General features: G+C 38.1%; 1 protein-coding gene across 1 annotated transcript in view; it reads left to right on the top strand.

The window, feature by feature from the left end:
- Window positions 1–19,560, top strand: part of LOC142405550 (zinc finger protein 385D) — a 166,538-nt gene that overhangs the window by 140,719 nt on the left and 6,259 nt on the right. The window contains exons 5-7 of the mRNA XM_075493140.1: window positions 14,157–14,390; window positions 16,338–16,516; window positions 17,858–17,959. Coding sequence (XP_075349255.1) covers window positions 14,157–14,390; window positions 16,338–16,516; window positions 17,858–17,959 — 515 coding nt within the window. The remainder of the gene's footprint in view (window positions 1–14,156; window positions 14,391–16,337; window positions 16,517–17,857; window positions 17,960–19,560) is intronic.

Below are 19,560 nucleotides of genomic sequence, written 5' to 3'. Positions count from 1 at the left end.
TTGGTTTCAAGCTGCCTTTGTAAGTTCTATGGATGGTTAGCAACTTAAAACAATATTTAAAATATAGCCTTAAAAGGTGAAGGGCTTAAGAAGCAGTTATAACTTTGAGGTCTGCTTGTATTAAAAAAGCACCCAGTGCTTTGCTCTCATAGCTAATGTTGGCTCCACTCTACCTTGATTAATTTCTAGCCTCACCATGTAAAACTGGGAAGTCATTTCTTCTTTGTACTGTATTTCTAAGAGTTCTTTTATCATCTCAAAGCTACATCCTCTACAGCATGCTATAGCATTTGAAGTGTTGGAATATCTTCTCTACTATACTTTACTAACAAGTGTAGACTAAGGATAGAAGGAGTGAAAGGTTTTGTTGTGATGTGAATTGTGTTTAGATTATTACACTGCTTACCTGCTGGAACTTCACCTTAATTTCGTATTAAAAATGTCTGAAAGCTTTAAGAACAAGTTTATAAAAACATAGTTTTGCAGCACTGCTTGTCATCTCTGAGTTGTGATGTTTATGATTGACTTACGGACTCTCATTCCTGCAGAATTTTACTGATGATACAAAGCACACTTTCTAGATTGAGCAAGTTCAGTCATGTCTGCCCTGATTTTCAGATATTTTTTGTCACCACAATTCATTTTAGGAGAAATAGATATTCAAGTGCTTATCCAATGTGATTTCCTGCCATGGAAATGAAAGATGGAAATGTCTCCTGCTCTATGTATGTGTAAGCAATGCACAGCCATTACAAATCTTGCTTTCACTACTACCTGGATATGCAGGAGGTCAGATATTAGTGTGCTATATAGACTTGGGAAGCACAGTACAGTAGCTTTCTGGGAAAACTGGTGGAAGGCTTATTTTGAAGTCAAATGCTTCAAAACGCTTCCATTTTCCAAACTACTGGTAAAACATTTGTGTTAATGTTGTGTATTATAAATATGATCTATTTGGGTTGTACTAGTATAATTATTTTCATGCTAATTTCACATTTTTTAGTTTGTGAGGGAGGGGAAGTAAAGTGTAGCCCTTTGAAGAGGGAGGCAGCAAGGTTTTTGCTAACAGTTTCATGTCAGTGAAAGCCTGGATTTGTTGCTTTGGGCATTTTTCCTACCTTGTTTTCCATTTCACCAAAAAATCTTACAGTTCTACAAGTGTATGCATTTTTCTCGTGGTCATGGATCAAGACATCTGATGATCTATGGATTCACTTGATCTACAGTTCAGAGGCTTTGAGAGGGAGGGACCAGTATTCTCTTTTCTGGTCAATTTACAGTCTTTCGCTCTCACTCACCAAAAACAATTTAAAAAATCTATATAGATATATCTCCTAAGACTGTAGCTAAAGTACCACTATAATCAATTGGCTTACAAGGTCACAACTGATGCAGGTTTTCTGAAGGAGAGCGAAGCAAGCTCTCTACCTGCCTGCCAAATGGATAATGCATAAGCATTACATAAGGAAACTATTTGTACAAGCGTTAGCTGTGAATTATTCATTTCTAGTTTTCATAAATGAAAACACTGAAATTATCTAAAAGGCCGAAACCTACATTTCATAGTGTGTATTGCCATTTCAGGGACTGGCATATTTGAAGTTTTGTTTCAGAAGAGCAGTGTTGTCATCTTTCACAACCTGTGTGGAGTTTTCTAAAATGCTGTGTGATGCAAAATAATCCTAAGTAAACCCATTTGTTATTTTGTTTGTATACTATGGTACCAAGCTTAGGATCCTGAGAACACATCTAATGTAGTATATCGGTGATAAAGAGATGCTCACATGTCTTATACTGGATGCCGCAGAAGCTGAAGGGTGTTCAGAACTATGTTGTTGCAGCTGCTGTTATTCTACTAACAGCTGCTTTCCAAGATTTTTGAAAGATAATACAAAGAATTAGGCTCTTAATTCCATATTTTTCATCCAAATAACTGCTTTTTTTTAAATGCAGCAGGTTTCCTCTGAAAAATGTAAAAAACTTAATCCTAATGTTATTATTTTCTAGCTATTAAGGAGGAGTAAGCAAGAAGAGGTAAAATACACTCTTCATCATAAAAAAAACCCAGCCCTCGGGCAATTTCCCAGACCTTACACAGAATTATTCTGGATTATTGTTTTTAATTTTATGCTCCAGTTGCTACTGTTTTCCCCCGTTCTCTGTGTATTCTGCTCCTCAGTATGTCTTTGAACTGGAATTGTTGAGATAAGATCTGATGGCATTATAGAAGTGCTAAAAATAGTACTTTTTATGAAGGATTTTATGAAGGATTTTAAAGAAAAGTCACATGCTAAGCTGAGTGAAGGTGTGGCTGTGGAATGGTGATCTGACTGTTGCAGATGTGTGATACTTCAAACTTCCATGTTCATTAACAAATAATTACACGGCTGAAAGGCTGCTGAGGCAGGCAAATTGCACATATTCACCTAGACAGTGTGTAGCCATGAATATGAAAAATACATTCAGTTATTCAGAAAATAGCTGCAAATGAGGGCAACTTTCAAATATCTGGGCTTGTATTGGTGCTTTCATGGACGCTTATTCATATATTTTTCTCTGTTATACTGTACATGGGAGAGAGAGATGACAGAATGAAAACTAAGGAACCAGCAGTATAGTATATTATGCTTCTAAAGAGAACTTTTATTTTCTCCCTTTCTCTTTTCTAAGAGCTAATGCTGGGTCTGAATGATGTCAGATCTAGTGATGTCTGAATAATTATCATGTACAAGAAAGGAAAAAAAATTTAACAGTGGGAGCTAGGGTATGATCTTGTAAGTGGTGTCGTATTTGCAGCCACATTTAGAAGGGAAGCTGAAACCACTTTTGTTGCTAATGTGTTATGTTGTTAGGGAAAGAACTGCATACCAAGGAAAATGTGGCACATGTAGAGAATGACAATTTGGGTTTACCAAAGAAATTAATAAAAAACTGTAATTATGCTCATTAATATCCTCCCCTACTGGAAAATAAAATGTGAAAAGACCGACCATTACAGAACTAGCACAAACAGTTTGCAATTATTAGCAGCTCTGCCCCTGTTGCATAGGGCTGTTTTCTTCAAATGTCCTCCATGACATTTCTTCTCAACAGATTGTAGCTCTCACTTTGCCTATGACTAATTGCCTAAGAATCACACCACTTACAACATGGCTACCTTCACTCAACATGACAGAACTTTTATCTTTGCAAGTATTGGACAAAAATGTCCAATGAATTAACTATGTCACTATAAGTATTAATGTATGTCACTTTTAGTTTTCCAGATAACATAGGCCTTTAATATCAGCCTTACAAGAGAATGTATAAGAGAAGGCCAAAGCATAGCAAGAATTAAATGCCTCATCTGAGATCCTGCAAATGTTTGCTAAAGCTAGTCTTGCGCTGCCATTTTGATGCTAATTTTCAGTAATATGCAGCTGCTGTCTTCTTCTGTCACTGCAAACTAAGAGTAGTCATTTCCTTATTAAGGTCTATTCTGCTAGCTTGGTGTCCTAAAATACAAACCCATTGTTGTTTTATGTGTAATTGGTTAAATCAAATAGTATATTTGATTCTATAAGCTTTGACACTAGGAGCGATATCTATGAATTATGCCATTATGAAACACATTTGTGATTTTCACTGTTCCTTTGTGGGCAAAAGACTTTATATAATTCACCAGAAGAACACCGTTGGGCTAGCAAAACATCTCATCTTCCATTTTGCTTCTGTGGAGAGCTTGCATGCTAAAATTATGGTATTGACTAGATAAACATCCCAAACAGCAAAGCACTGATAACCTCTCTGCTGGGTATGTGTGGATGGTGCCAGAGAGGGCCACTGGAAGAGACAAAAAGAGTTGTTTCAGACTCTTCTGACGAAGAATTTGATGAGAGGGAACTCACTAAATGACTGAAGCAGACAGCTTCTCTTGCTCTTTGCCTAATCCCAGGATCAGCCATCCAACCTTACTGTGGTTTACTTAACATGTTGCTTCTGCCAACTAATGTAATTAAACTAAAAGTTCAGTTGGTAGCAGGCTGCCAGAAGGTAAAGACTGACACATGGTAGCCAATGGAGACTGCTAGTGTTGCACAAAATAATTGTTTTACTAAAAAGAGTAAGAAAAAGCAAAACAGAACCTGTAAATCATGCCAAGAACTATGATGACAGCAAGTTATTTAGAAATTGCTGGTCTGGATTGTCTGTGCAACTCTCTGTAAACATCATTCAATGTTTTTCACTATAATGATGACACAGGGTGTTCCATAAGCCCTTTGTTTCAGTCCTAGCCCAGAAGTGACCTGTGTTGGGTTGGAGAGGGGAAGGAGTAGAAGGGATGCAGGCAATAGCAGGAACATTTATTTTAGATGATGGAACCTGCTGGAGATGTAAGAGCAAGTTAAACAGGTGGTCATAGTAACTGCAATTGTGAGTAGTAAAAGGTGCTTTCACAGACTCTCCAGAAACTGAGAGGCATTTCCTTTCCCTGGCACTCACCTGGGTACCACTTTTGGGATATGCCTGTCAATTTATGAAACGTGTTACCAACAGTATGTTTTCAGCCAAAGGAAAAATTTCTTGTAAAAGCATCGGACTGAAGAGGACTACTAAAAATCTAAATTGGATAGCAGAAAAGTCAATATACTCTAAGACTAAGGATAATAACACTACCATCTCCTGTTCTGTTCTCTCATCATTTCCTTGTGAAATTTGTTCCTCCAAAATTTAGGCGTTTGGTATCTCAACTACTTGTGGAAGAGCAGGTGGTTTTAAGAAAGGCATTGCTGATCAGTCCACAGAACACATCTGCTACAGGCTCTACTTACGGTGCGCTCCAAGACAGATGTCTGAAAGAATGTATGTATTCTCACTGCTCTCCCTGCCTTCACTCCACTGAAAAAAGTTACACATTTACAACAGATGCTTATATAGCTTCTGACAATTCCTATATTAGACACAACATTAGTTTATTGCCAAAACCAGATTTACTAGCTCAATGCTCTCCAGTAAAGGAAATAAGCTGCTGTAAAGGGAATAGCTTTAATTATTCCTGGATTCGAGACAGGAGAATGCCATGAGGTATTACACTTACAAGAGCAGTCAGAAGTCAGAGTTCTCAGAAATTCTGAGTTGGATTCCAGTTATTTTAATTTACTTCTAGGTTCTAGAACTATAAATCTGTTTTGAAACTTAAAGTTTAGATGGAGGTTTAAAAGAGGACATTCAACTTGCTAAAAATGCAAAAAAAAATCAAATCCCTGCTTAAAATGGAAAGCGATCCTATGCAATCTGCCGTGCAGTTCACTCATTCTTTCCTTGTTCCATCTGATTAATGAAAGCAGTGTATTTTCTCTCCTTCTGCCAGTGATTAATACTTCTCCGTGCTTCTTTGTTTTTGGTGGCAGATTGCTGGGGGAGAGATTCCACAGTAAATTGTTTTTGATATCAAGTTTTAAATAGGCTTTGCCAGCCTGCTTGTGTTGTGAAAAATACTTCTCAGTCTCCAGTGCTGTATAGCCTGGACTGTGTCTGCTCTCTGTCTCTGTTAAAGAGAAGGGGAGTTTGGGAGACCCCCCTTTCAAAGCTCACTTCCCTCTCTTTAGCTTATAGTGCAAGGTGAAAGAGAACAGCTTGGCTGCTGCTTCCTTCTCCATGTCTGTGGGGTAGGCATGTGCGGGCAGCAGGCGTAGCAGGCAAAGACGGAATCATAGTTATGTACCGGCCTCGGTAACAGCAATTTGTTCTTCCAGGTACCTGGCTTGAGTGACAGCCCCAATAGGTGTTTGGGTGGGGAGGCAATACTCTGAAGCCATTGCTGTTAGTGACACAGACAAAAGTTGCTCCCTGAATTCTCCTTTGGGAAGTACTGCCTCCAGTACTGGCCAGGTATAACTCATATCACCTAGATCTTGGTGGTGAGGCAGGGCCTATTTTTAAGCAGTATTTTGGACTACTGTCTACACTAGTGATTCACATGGTGCCAAGGGTGTTCCTGGACATGGGAATGCAACCATCCATTCGTTTCCACTGCCATAGCTGTCTCTGGATGACGTCTGGCCGAAGCTAAATCTCCCAGATATCCCTGGGCAGAGTCTGGAGTTCAATACGAGCCAAGGAACGATAGGCAGTTCATGTGCAGCCGACCTGTTTTGGAGGATAAGAGAGTTTAATAATATGGATGGGGACTGCTGTGCACATGTTGGCCTCCATGCTGCAGAAAGGTACATTCAAGGCAAATTCATTTTACTGTCGTATATCTTACAGAACCTTTTTCTTTAGTGGGCTTTTAGCTTTTAAGGAATTGTTTTCGATTCCTTGTTTTTTACTGGTGGTAAACTCAACTGATGCTCAATTTCTGCTCATGCATTAAGATAAATGACAAATATATTTTTGATTGTGTTTGCTTTTGCTTAGAAGTTGGGAAATGCATACTGAAGCATGTGCAGATGTAAAACTGGTGGCAGTTTGCCAGCGTAGTCTTTGATGTTGCCAAACATGAGAGACCTATGTATAGGATAATACAGCTTTCCTTCTATATATGTGATCAAACCGCCATGTGCACGTTTTATTCCTTATCTTAAAAGCAATATTTTACATTGCAGCCTCCAAAATAAAAATGTAACTATAGAAATGAAATATGCCTTATGTATAACCTTCAAGTTAGAGTTGAAATAGAAAATGTGTTAGTTTAGCAGGACCGCTGAGCCCACAATCTGCAAAAATACTCTTTGCACTTGACTGTGAGCTCCACCCTTTAAACAAACACTTTATCCTGGTTTCAAATTGAATTTTTCACTACATGAGTCTCATTAATTAGACGGCAAGAGTAGCTTCAGCCAGCGATCCGTTCTTTCCCCTGCAGCTCCTTGCGCGGGGACCCTTTTGCTCATAGCTGGCGAAAACTGTTTTTCTGCTGCCTGGCTGAGGAGAAATCTATACAACAGAAAGGACAGCTCAGCACCCAAACCCAGTCATCACCAAGCGTTCCTTAAAATAACTTGAAAAATAAATGGTTTCTCCTCATTGTCTCCTTTTGTTCCAGTCACGTTTTTGTCAGCTACATTTGCCCGAGAACCCAAAACTCAGACGCGGCATGACATTTCCCTACCTTCCTCCTCCTCTTTCCACAGGCCTTTTACCCCCAGCTGTTGCTGTTGCTGCCAGCTCCGTTCAATTAACCTCAACAGGAATGCAGTCATCCCTCTGCGGTTAATCCTGTTCAGGATTAATGAACTGTGCTTTAAACCAAGGGAACTGCTAGTAAAAATGAGGTATAATTTCATTAGAAAATTGTGTACTGCTAATTAATGAAGAAGGTCATTTTAGGACTTGGCAGAATTGAGTTTAACTGGAGAAAAAAAATCCACAGAGCAAATATGTGAAGTTTGCTACTTTCTCTTCACTCTCACTCTCTCTGTGGACACCTTTTGTCACCAAGCGTCTTGTTTTCTGTCTCCCTCCCATCAGGTCACCACCAAGGCATGTCACCGGGAAGCATGGAGTAGAGGCAGCAGTAAAACGAGGCCACTTGTTGTGGAGCCACTTGTTTCTTCATCCTTTGTTTCTGAGTGATGAACACTCTGTATAATGTGATTTATTTAAATGTTAAAAAACAGGGACTGGTCAAAGTACTGCGGTCATTGCTTCTCCAGTTACAAACCAAGAAAATTCCTGGTATTTGGCTTTCATGATGGTCCTGGGAAAGTCTGCAGTCCAGTGTCTCAGTAGTGCTTGTTCTGTACATTTGAGCAAAGGCTTGGGCGATACCTTAGATACGTTCAGCCTTTCTTTTTCTGGATATCAAAAGCAATCACAATGGACACCTGGACAAAGCAAAGTAACAAGGAACTTCAGCACGAAAGTGACTGACAAGCCAGAGCAGTGGCAGGGGAGGGGAGAGAAAACAGGTGAATAGCTGATATTTAAAAAACAAGATCAGAAAAGGCAGCTCATCAAAAATTTTCAAATTCTGTTCCTGTTTGGTCATACACAGCTTTGTTTATTACTTCAGAGCTCTTGACTCTTCCATTATGGCATATTAATTAGTATCCATCCTGTAAAAGATCAGGTAAATACCATGATTTCCAATATTTCATGTCACTTCACTGAAGCAGGTCTTATCATAAAGTAATGAATTACATAACTGTCATTCAGATATTTTGATCTTTTATACCAAAAAACCCTTGATGTACTGTACTTAACTCTCTAAACCATGCTGTTGTAATTGTTTTTTTCTTAAAAAAAAATTACATGGGTCCTTCTAAGTTCTAAAAATATACTTCTGACTCTCCAAGTAAAAGATACCCGTTCTGGGAGGGATACATCTATAAAAAAATAGATTGAATCCAGGTTTTGAATGTAAAGCTAAGTCTAATGACTGGAATTTTCATAATGCGATACTGAAAGAATTTTCCGTACAATATGTTGTAATGGGCCAAATATCTACCAACCACAAAATATGCAAGTTTGTGTTCTGCACATATAAAGGAGGAGGAGTCAATACATCTGAGTCAAAGTTCCTCAGTGTTTTGTTTAACTGCCAGAGCCAGCCAATGTGCTAGCACACATGCTTATGTTTTAGCATATGAGTACAGAAAGTCAGCCAAGCTTAAAAAAAGTCAGTCACAGTTATTTTGGGGATGGTACTTTGTTTTTTATATACTCCACTGTTATATTTGTAGATTCAAAAGAAATTACGTCTTATCTTCAAATGTAATTACCACAGAGGATACGGAGCATGGGATTTTCAAAGCAGCCCAAGGAAACTGAGGACCCAGTTTTTAGCAGGCAGGAAAATAAGATGCCAAGACTCTTTTGAACATGCCAGCATCAAGCACCCGTACAGGAGCATTTTGTTACTTGATGCAGGTTTACTATAAGCGAGCCAGCTGACAACGTTTTTGCCATACTAAGAGGTCTTATAGTACAGCGAAATATTTCATATCAAGTTCTGTTTGTCATGAGAAAGAATGTGCTTTCTATTTTCTGCGGGGGGCAGAGGGGTGTTTGGGTTTTTTTTGGTTTTTCCTGGACAGCATTATGGGCCAAATGCTCAATCCTTTTATGTCAAAGGCAAAGTCTGATTTAAATGAGACCAGGATGCATGGGTATGTGCTAAATCAGATATTTTTAAATGCATGCCACTTGAGATTGCAGAAGAAAAAACACGCTCATAAATAGTTGTGATTTGTTTGAAGTCAGAGCACTTTTCTCTCTGTGGGTCTATTTATAGTTTCAGGATAAGAAATTCTTATGCTTAGTAGCAGGAACTGATGAGTGAGACTTTCACATACTCAGAAGAAAAACATGAGTTGTAATTTTCTGTTTCTTCAGCCTAAAGAAAATTCATGAGTCTTGTAGCTGGGATATAAAATTAATCCTGCTTACTTAGGAGGACCTTAATCACACACTTGCAGTTTTCCACTTGAACTATGGTATCTGTAGTACCCAAAGGAGTCAGTTCTCACAGAATGTTTTTCATCTGGCTTTGTCTTCTTGTTAAAATAAAGCTTTGATTTTGCCAGTGACCAAGATTAGATTTCAATGTATTTTTTTTTATTTTTAATTTTTATTCTGTTACTATATTAAGACCAGGAACACAAATGGATTATTGTGAATCCTGAAGTGTTCCCTTTTTTTGCTGCTGGAGTCCAGTTCCATACAATATTTGCAATCAGCTTCTATGCCAAAGCCAAGCAGTGACAGTCGCAATAATGAATATTTGCTGCAGGCCACTGGTATGAAAATAGCACAGTGCTGCAAGCCTGCGTCACCAACAAATCTTCTGTTTGACAGTGACTGAATTTCCAGGTTGATTTTAGATCATTTATTATTGAAATAGTTCTTAAAGCACTGTCATAATATAATGTTAAGAAATGCTGATTCAGTCTTCAAGGCATCAATTCAAATGCCTTTCTACTCCTTTTCCTTTGGGGGGGGAGGGAGGGGTGTTAATCCATTATACCTTTAATGCTGTACCCTGTATTTAGGGCATTGAACTGTGTACAGGCAGCAACACTGTAATATATTCAAAGAGAAACATGCTGGTTAGGTTAGAAGTTCTGGTGCGAAGAGGATTTGAATTCCCTCTTTGTAAGCGTACTTGACAGCTTTTAGAATATTTTCTCCTTAATTCCTGCAGATAATTCTAAAGTTTATATGAGGAGGAGCAGCTTTAAATGTGTCATGGCTTTTACACAGTGAACTTAGATGGTGTTTTCTTGTATATGTTTTGATGTCATTAATGCATTTGCATTAATGGAATATATGATGTATTAATATAGGGCACCTTTTGAAAGTGCAGAATATATGCACTGAACTTTGTTTTTTTTTTTTTAGGTCAAGAATATGCTGATGGCATTTACCGTTTTTAGTTTAATGTTTATATACAAACCTGCTTTCACACATGCATATCAAAATACCCTCAAAAGGACTAACATGATCATATTTTCTTTTCACTTTAAAATAATTACATATGGAAATATTAGATCATCTTAGATATAGGAGATCAGATATTTGAAGCAGACTAAAATATGCAGTTATTTAAGCTTTGTTTTTGTTCATTGCCTCAGGTTTTCTTATGGAAAATAAAGAAATGATGGTCTATATTTTGCTTAGGGCAAAATACTGACCCTTGCACTGCAAAGCTGGTGATGGTGATTGATGTACATATCTAATTTCCTGCAAGTTTAGAATGAGCACCAACCTGGCCATCAATCCTGAGAGAATTTAATGTCTTATTTTTCTTTTCCTTCCCTCTCCCTGGTGCCATCTGCCCTCTGCCTTCCTTTTCACCAGCAAAGTACATTGGCTAGGCCTACTACTGTACGGTAGTACCAGGATGGAGAAACTGAAGTTTCAAAAGCAGGGTTATGTACTGCTGGGAGTGGGCTTTTGAGGAAAATAATTTCACTGCAGCAACTTTCAACTGAAGGAAAGCCAACATCAACACGGATTCTCTGGGATGGGAAAGGAGTGACTAGTTAAATGTATAATTTTGTGGACAGATCTACAAAGGCTTCATTTATTCATCAGTTTCCCAACAAAAGGCTTAATATTTCAAAATAGTATTTTTCTTTTGAAACATTATTGTTAGTCTGTAAGAAATAATAAATAAGAACAGAATGCTCAGCAAGGTAACACCATTCCTTCTGCACCAGTATTTGACATCCCCAGTACCTTCAGGATAGAACTACCTCCAGACTCAGTCTCGGGGAAAAAAAAAATACTTTGATTAGACCTTGAGTGGGACTTTATGTCATGGATTAGCCCCAGCTGGCAACTAAGCACCACACAGCCGCTTGCTCATCCCCGCCCCTCAGTGGGATGGGGGAGAGAATCGGAAGAGTAAAAATGAGAACACTTGTGGGTTGAGACAAGAAATAAAGAGATAAAACAATATAATAAATAATAATAATAATAATGAATTGTAATGAAAAGGAAAATAACAAAAAGAGAGAGAAATAAAACCCAAGAAAGACAAGTGATGCAAATGAAAAACAATTGCTCACCACCAACCAACCGATGCCCAGCCTCTCCCCAAGCAGTGGCCACACCCCAGCCAACTCCCCCCAGTTTATATACTGGGCATGACATCATATGGTATGGTGTTTGGGTCAGCTGTCCTGGCTGTGCCCCCTCCCAGCTTCTTGTGCACCTCCAGCCTACTTGTTGGCAGTCCAGTGTGAGAAGCTGAAAAATCCCTGACTGCTTAGCAACAACTACAACACCAGTGTGTTATCAACATTATTCTCATCCTAAATCCAAAACACAGCACTATACCAGCTACTAGGAGGAAAATTAACTCTATCCCAGCCGAAACCAGGACACCTTATTTTTGCTATATACTTTAATGCCTGGCAATATGTAGAATATTCACATGACAAACTCTGCTTTCTTGGTTTTATGAATATTTTTTAAAAACCCTCTGGGAGAGTATGTAGAAACATTACAAAATACACAATGTATAGAAATGAATAGGGCTTGAAGGGTCCTATTCCCACTAACTGAAAGGGGATCATACCTGGGTTGCTCCTGCAGATATTTGTTCAGCCAGTTCCAAGTCCTCCAGCAGGCAATATTTCCAGATCTCTGTAGGTAGGCTATTCTCAGGCTTTACAAGCTTTAATATTAGAAAGAATTTCCTGATGTCTAATCTAAGTCTCTCTTGCTCTAATCCAATAGTCCTTGTCCTATTAGGAGGGATCAGGGAGAAGAGTTTATTCTCTTATTTTTAGCTACCTTCTACAGATATGAAAAATGTTGTCAGTGTTTACCCTTCATCTTCCGTGTTCACAGTCCGTATTTTCTAAACCTCTAATTTGTTTTGGCTTCCTCCCTTGCAAGCCCTCTCTTGTTGGTTTGCATTTGTATTGCTGCTGGATTAACAGCAAAGCAAGCAATTGTTAATTTTTGACGTTGCAGTCCCCCAGGCTGGACACAGGGCCTCCAGTGTTGATTAGAGGAGAAAAAAAATACTTCATAAATCTTTCACTTTGCACTTTCAATATGGTAGGGACCTTTTTCATGACATGATGATGTAAGGGAACTGTGTTCATCTTGTTTTCTGCTACTGAAAGCTTTTTCTGAAAAAACAAACAAACCAACTAACCCAAAATCAAACAAACAAACAAAAAAAACCCAAAAGCACTGCTGGGGCTGTTGTTCATCCTGTTTTAATAGATCAGATTAATCCTGATGAGTGTGTATTCCTGCAATTGCCTTTACTGAAAAGCATCTAATTTTCTAGACTGTTTCTCCAATGCATTAAAATTGTTTTGAATCGTGTCTCCCAGTGTGTTTGTGCTTGCTCCCAGTTTGCTATTGTCTTCTAAGTTAATAGGCATGTTTATCATTAATGAAGTTGTTGAGCAGTTTTAGTCTGAAACACACCTCTGCAGCATCAGTTAGTTGTGTCCCTCCTGCATCACAGCACACACTGAGATCTATAAGCCAAAGACTTGTTATTTTGCCTATTCTAATAGATGGCAATGAATGAAGCATAGTACAGGTAGAGCACCACTAACACCAAGGGATGTATGAAACCAAAATGAGCTATCTATGTTGGAAAGTACCCAATTCCAGGAGTATCTCAGTAAAGTAACTAAGATTTCTTACAGGGGAAGCTGCTACTCAGTAGGCTTAATATGACAAAATACAACACTGCAAAGGCAGGTCCTGTCTCTTCTCTCCTTCTCCTGTCCCTTACTTGCCGCCTTCTCCACTGGCTCAGTGCTGGATCTTACTGTCCTCTCTACCCTGCTAAGTACTTAACTACCAAGTGATATTGCCATATCCAAATGTCATGTATATATTATTCAAAGCACAATATCATTGTGTATTTTCTCTCTCTCGGATTTGAAAACTACAGAAAAAGCACAAGTTCTTAGATGCAAGCACTAGGTTTCCAAATAGATTTAGCTATATAACATGCTTACAGTTTTTCCAAACTTACCACTGATACACCGAACAGAAATCTTATTACTGTCTGTGTAGTTCTCAGATATAGAATGTTGTATATTTAATTACTATTATTAGTATGTATTGTTACTATGCAATAATGGATAATAATAATGCATGGATAAATATATACTGTGTATTAATAATTACCTTCATTATTTAATATTAGTTTTGGCTAATATCAAGTGAAGTATCAATGTAATGTTTTATTTTATCAGATATCCAGAACATACAATTATTTTCATTTTAGTTTTATTAGTACAGAATGTTAAAACTTTAGCTTGGCTACTCAATCAGCGTAAGTATTATGCAGTACTATGGCAGTTTATGCATCTGAAGTGCTGCGTATAAATTTTAAATGCCTATTGTACTGGTAATTTACAGGACCTTTTTTAGTGGATTATCTTTCAGTTGTACAGTACAGTCTTAATGACCTGTCTTTTCAGTTTATGAATTCTGTATTTATTGGGTGTTAGCAGAATGCAGGAGACAGAATATGTGGCATTTCAATACATGGGAGTACTGTATTTTGTAACCACACAAAATACAAAGAATAAGGTCAGATTTAGTTCAGTACCATTAGTCAAACCATCACCAGCCCGATCTGGCTCTCTGTGTGGTTACAGCATTAGGATGCAAACAAGCAAATGCCAAAGGTCACAGCCTTTTTTTTTGTTTGTTTGTTTGTTTCCATCTCCTCTCTTTGCCCACAGATGTTACTACAGGGACACCAGCAATATCAACGACGACAACAGTGGAAATCCGGAAGAGCAGTGTTATGACAACTGAGATCACCTCTAAAGTGGAGAAAATCCCCACGACAGCCACTAGCAGCACCACATGCCCTTCCGTTGAGACTGAGGAAGAAAAAGCAAAAAGACTGCTGTACTGTTCACTATGCAAAGTCGCTGTCAACTCTGCCTCACAGCTGGAGGCGCACAACAGTGGTGAGATGGAGCAGTGCTTGCTTTCTTCCTTTTTTTCCTTCTGTCTCAAGAGCTCTGCAATTATCTTCCCCTGAATAGATTAGATCTCTTGCAGCAGGGGACAAAGAGGTGGCAGAAAACTGGCAATTACATGGAATTCATTAACTATTAAAGAATAAAAATGACAGGCAAAGAGGCTTTCATAAAGGGGGAAGAAAGGAATTTTATTGCATGCAAGTTACCCATTTTCTTACATTTTAGCTTTTGCAGCTTCCAAACCTTATAGAGCTAAATGACAGCTCATGCTTCATTACCTTTGGTGTTCAGAGTTTGCATACTTTTGTTTGTGCCAGCTAGCAAACTGAGTATGAATGCCATTAGTTTTGTTTGAAATCTAACAAATTAAGGCTGAAAGAGGGAGTGTCAGTCAGTCAGAGTTCAATGATGAGAGTCAGAATTCTTAGCTCCGTATTGTCTGTTAATAACTTGTTAAAATTATGTATATTTTTCCTTTGTTTTCATCAACTGATAGCAACTGCTGCATGAGAGTTGAATAGGTAATTGCTTACCTCCATCTTGCTTAATTTTTAAGCCTTTTCTTGTTATTAGAGCTAGTAGCATTGATAAGTTCCAGTAGTAGAGAGCCATCATTCAGAGTCACTATTTTAAGCATCTTATTGATTGGCTTTGTGGTGAGCAGGGTTAAAAGAGCTTGAGACTTAATATGGTGGCAATGACCACCTATAACCATCCTGCAGAAAAACTCCTGATTTTGGATGTCAGGGGTTACCTGCCAGCAGGGTAAACAGAGTTAGGAGACAGGCAGAGAACCTTAGGTTTGAAACATAGAGACAGTGATGATATACCTGCAGCAAGATGGTCAATGGTTTTATGATATAATAAAAAAAAGAAATAACTTTGGCATGTCTGTATAATCCACTTAAATTAAAAAGGAAATGATAATTTGTTGGTATTCATGAGAAACAAAGCCTAATCAGTTTAGAATGCTGTGTTTGCTGTATGCCAGATCTTCAACTGGTGAAAATTCAAGTTCATAAAGCTATAGCCATTTAACCTATTTCACTTCATATGAGGGTTAGACTCTAAACATTTTTCTGATCAAGATGAGAGCCAAAACATTATTCTGAATATTTAAACACAACCCTCCAAGTTTTTGCTGTCTGTGCTGATAAACTCACACACATGCATGCTTGTAAAAGTGTGCATGTGGATGCATACGACAATTATCAGTGGAACACTGATTCAGTACACGGTAGTAGTCCATTATCATCACAGACTACCTGCGTGGAAGTCAACAGTGTAAGAAATTGTTCAGTCGGAATAAAGATAAAGCAACAAGACACTATTGTTTTCTATCCAATCTTTATTTTAATAAAAAATGCAAGTGCATTTTCCTCACATGTATGTTTCTCATACGTTTTGGTTTCTGTCCAGGCCACTGAGGATCCATAAGTTGCTGCCAGGAACCTCTGCCCCTTTTTGATTTGGAGACTAATTAGTTAATTACAGATTTAAGTGTAAGCTACCTAATGCATACTGTTTGTCAATCCATTCAGGAGGACTACAAATCAAAGCCAACTACATCTTTAATAGCTAAATTACTCTTCCTTTGCAACTACAATTCAGGTCGTATTAGCAGCAGGAGTTAATGAGAAAAGTCACACACATTTAACTTCACATCAGGATACCTGATTGTGCCACTACTTACTGGTGTGGCTGCTTTGTTCTAGTGCATTACCTACAGATATGTAATTTAATAATTAAATATCAGATGTGAAATATTGTTACATTGGTATGACTCTAATACAGACAAACACGGGCATATTCCAAGGATAGCACATGGCACCAAGCTGAGGTTCATATGATTTTCTTTTAAAAAGAAAATAAAACAATGAATGCAACCAAATTGCCAAAGTTGTTTCTGTTTCCCATTTCTAATGTCTCCAGGGACTAAGCACAAAACTATGCTGGAAGCTCGGAATGGAAGTGGAACCATAAAAGCCTTTCCCCGGGCAGGCGTAAAAGGCAAAGGACCTGTGAATAAAGGAAACACAGGCCTTCAGAACAAAACATTTCACTGTGAAATATGTGATGTGCACGTAAACTCTGAGACACAACTGAAACAGGTACTCAGCTAGCTTGCAGAGTGTGAATCCTTGGCTGTTCTTTGTTTTCATGGTGATAAAGTACCAACACAATCAGCATGCGTCAGTCTAACAGTTCACATCCAAATGGAGCTTACAGATTTTGCCCTTTGTACTTGTCTTTCACGCTGTATGTTTTGGTTTGGATATGATTTTCCCTTGCACAGAATACATTTTCTCAAAAGGTCTTGATTTATATATATATCTTAAAGAGTTATAGAAGTTGTAAGCTGCAACATGTTACAACTGTCTTTAGACTACTGTAATTGTCATGCGCTAATAAACCCTGCCATTTAGCGTACTGCATGATACTTGCATTGACAAAGATGTGGAGGTGGGTGCAGCCAATATTTTCACAAAACACTGAATAACCTGCTTAGAAATGTGGGATAGAGAGGATTTGTAATATTTTTTTTATCAGTGTTACTCTGTAACTGAGAAGCATGACCTCTAAATTGCAATTACACTAAGTTATGTTCAGTCATTCTTCAGATGAACAAAGCCTTTGTTCTGAAAAACACTTAGTTTAATTCCATATGCCTTTTGGAATTAAATACTTGTTAAGGAACTTTACAAGAATGAAGATAAATTCTGTAATGGACAATACAATACTTGTCTTCTGCTTTCAGGAAAAAAAATGTCCAGTTCTTTGTCTTTTTTTGTGAGAACTCTCTTGAGAATGAAAATCAAAGTAAAAATATAGTTCTGAGAAAGGTCCCTTACGTCTAATACTGCAATAAAGTCTGTGTAGAAGGATTCTTATAAAATCTCATAGATTTTATGAAGAAGATAATGGATTTTGTGCGGTTTTTTCACTGTCACTTAGTTTGCTATGTAACCATCTTTCAGCTGAAATCTAAAAGGATGTCTAGGCTTCTTAGGGATTTAAACAATTTTGTGACTTTTTTTTTTCCCCCCTGAACAGGGGATGCTCTACTGTCTAATACTCTTCCAAAACTTTCTATCAGCAGTGGATTGAATTTTTGGGTGCTTTATAGAGATAGGGAGGAATTTTTCAAAGGCTTCTATCTTTGACCTGATTCAGGTCCTGTTGAAGTTAACAAGGGTGAAAAAATCATTGACAGTGGAAGCAGAATTGAACTGAGCACTGTGGAAATCACAGTCCCAATATGTGATGCACAAAGAATGGTTCAAATTGGAACAGACCCTATTCCCATTCGTTATTGAATTAGTCAAAGTAATGATGTTGGAGAGCAGTAGCCTTCAGTATTGGAGCACCCTTGTGTAAGGCAGAACCTGAAATGATCTATTAAGGAAACATCACTCTTCTCTTCCCCCCCCCCCCCAAATGTATTTTAACAGCACATAAGCAGTAGAAGGCACAAAGACAGAGCTGCTGGGAAGCCACCTAAACCTAAATACAGCCCTTACAACAAACTCCAAAAGGGAACACATCCTCTAGGGGTAAGCTAATCACCTTTTTATTTTACTTTTATTTTAACCATGTTGAGTAGCGCTTTTAGAAAATGTTAGTGGAAAAATGTTTAAAATGAGAGGAATAGTGTAAGCAATGGGAATGAGTGAGCCCATAAGTCTGAATGAGTCTGAATGAGCCCATGGAAGCCCACAAGGGACTTTTTATATACTTTGATGGGTGTGGACTACAACCCGTGGGTCCTCTTTTTTTGTAGCTACGCTGAATAACCTCAGAAAAGAAACTTGTTTCAAAGGTCATTATAGAGCAACAGACAAAAGAAACATCCAGATGTCAAACAGGATTTTTCCAGTTTTCACCACGGACATAGTGATGAAATGACTAAATAAAACATAAAACCTTTATTCTATCCTTATTTAGAAAATTACTCAGATAACAATTGAAACAATTTAAAAAATCCATCTCTCGTTTCATTCCACTGAGTTTCAGGATGGTTCTGGTCACATTTTTGACTGCCAGGATAAACTATCTGAAACACAGTTCTTACTGGCTTCAAAAGTTGAGAAAAAGGTTTACTTTTTAATAAAAAACCCTGCTAGGATCCTGCCATTAGTTAAGAAACAGCTTATATCGTGGGTGGGGTAGTGAAACATCTGACATTTATCTCCCTCAGATAAACTGCATGATTGTTTTATGTGCCATGATGTTTTGTAAGGGTTTATAGATGTTTTTGGCAGGGGGAAGGTGTTGATTCATTGGCCTCATAGAGATTAGCCCCCTATTTTTTTGACCATATTCTCTAATGCAGGCAGAATATGGAGCTTTTTTCTGTGAAAACCCACTTCTCTTTTAAGTTGAGTTAAAGCTCTTTTCTTGATAACAGAAAGTGTGTCCTTGGTGGGGCAGCCCTCATGATAGGTATATTCATGCACAATTCCGTTGGGTAGGAGCTTTCCTAGATGTTGTAGCATAATGCAGTGCACTATTCTGGTAGGGAAATAGTCCCCACAAGGTTTTTCAGTAATCCACCAGGAAGACCAAGGTCTCCAATACATATAAGCTATACTGAAAGGAATAGAAAATATGCAATTAGGTAAGTAGGATATGGAATCACTGAAGGCTCTCTGACAGGATTATTATTCCTTTAGGAAATTCATTGTTTCCCAGGAGATGAAAATAACTATTACATTACTGTTGTTGTTGTGCACAGTTCTCTATTTGCCAATTTATGTAATGGTAGTTTCTGAGAACTCCAGCCAAGGATCAAGGCCGTTTAGTTGCTGCATAGACAAATAAAGGCAATGTGTCCTTTTCCTGCTCCCTCATTCCCAATTGCTCACAATATACAAGTCAGGCCAGAGGTGAGCAAAGAGGCAAAGGGGATTTAAGAAGGAGTGGAACGGAGGCTACACTGAGAAAGGATAAGAGCAGTTCTCCATTTAGTCTTTTTGGTTTTGATTAGAAAAAATACCAAAATTGCTGTCACTTGAAATGCAGAACGGCATAGCAACAAGCCAAAGATGTGCTAATTTTACTTTGAATGTAAATGGTTTTGATGAGCTGTAGAGTTTTTCTTTACTCTCTGTTAATTTTTCAAGTCATTTACTGTCCCTTAGTTTACTTCATTGGA

This window comes from Mycteria americana, chromosome 2 (assembly GCF_035582795.1).
Source record: "Mycteria americana isolate JAX WOST 10 ecotype Jacksonville Zoo and Gardens chromosome 2, USCA_MyAme_1.0, whole genome shotgun sequence".
NCBI classification, from domain to species: Eukaryota; Metazoa; Chordata; class Aves; order Ciconiiformes; family Ciconiidae; genus Mycteria; species Mycteria americana.
This window is presented reverse-complemented; position numbering and strand designations above follow the sequence as displayed.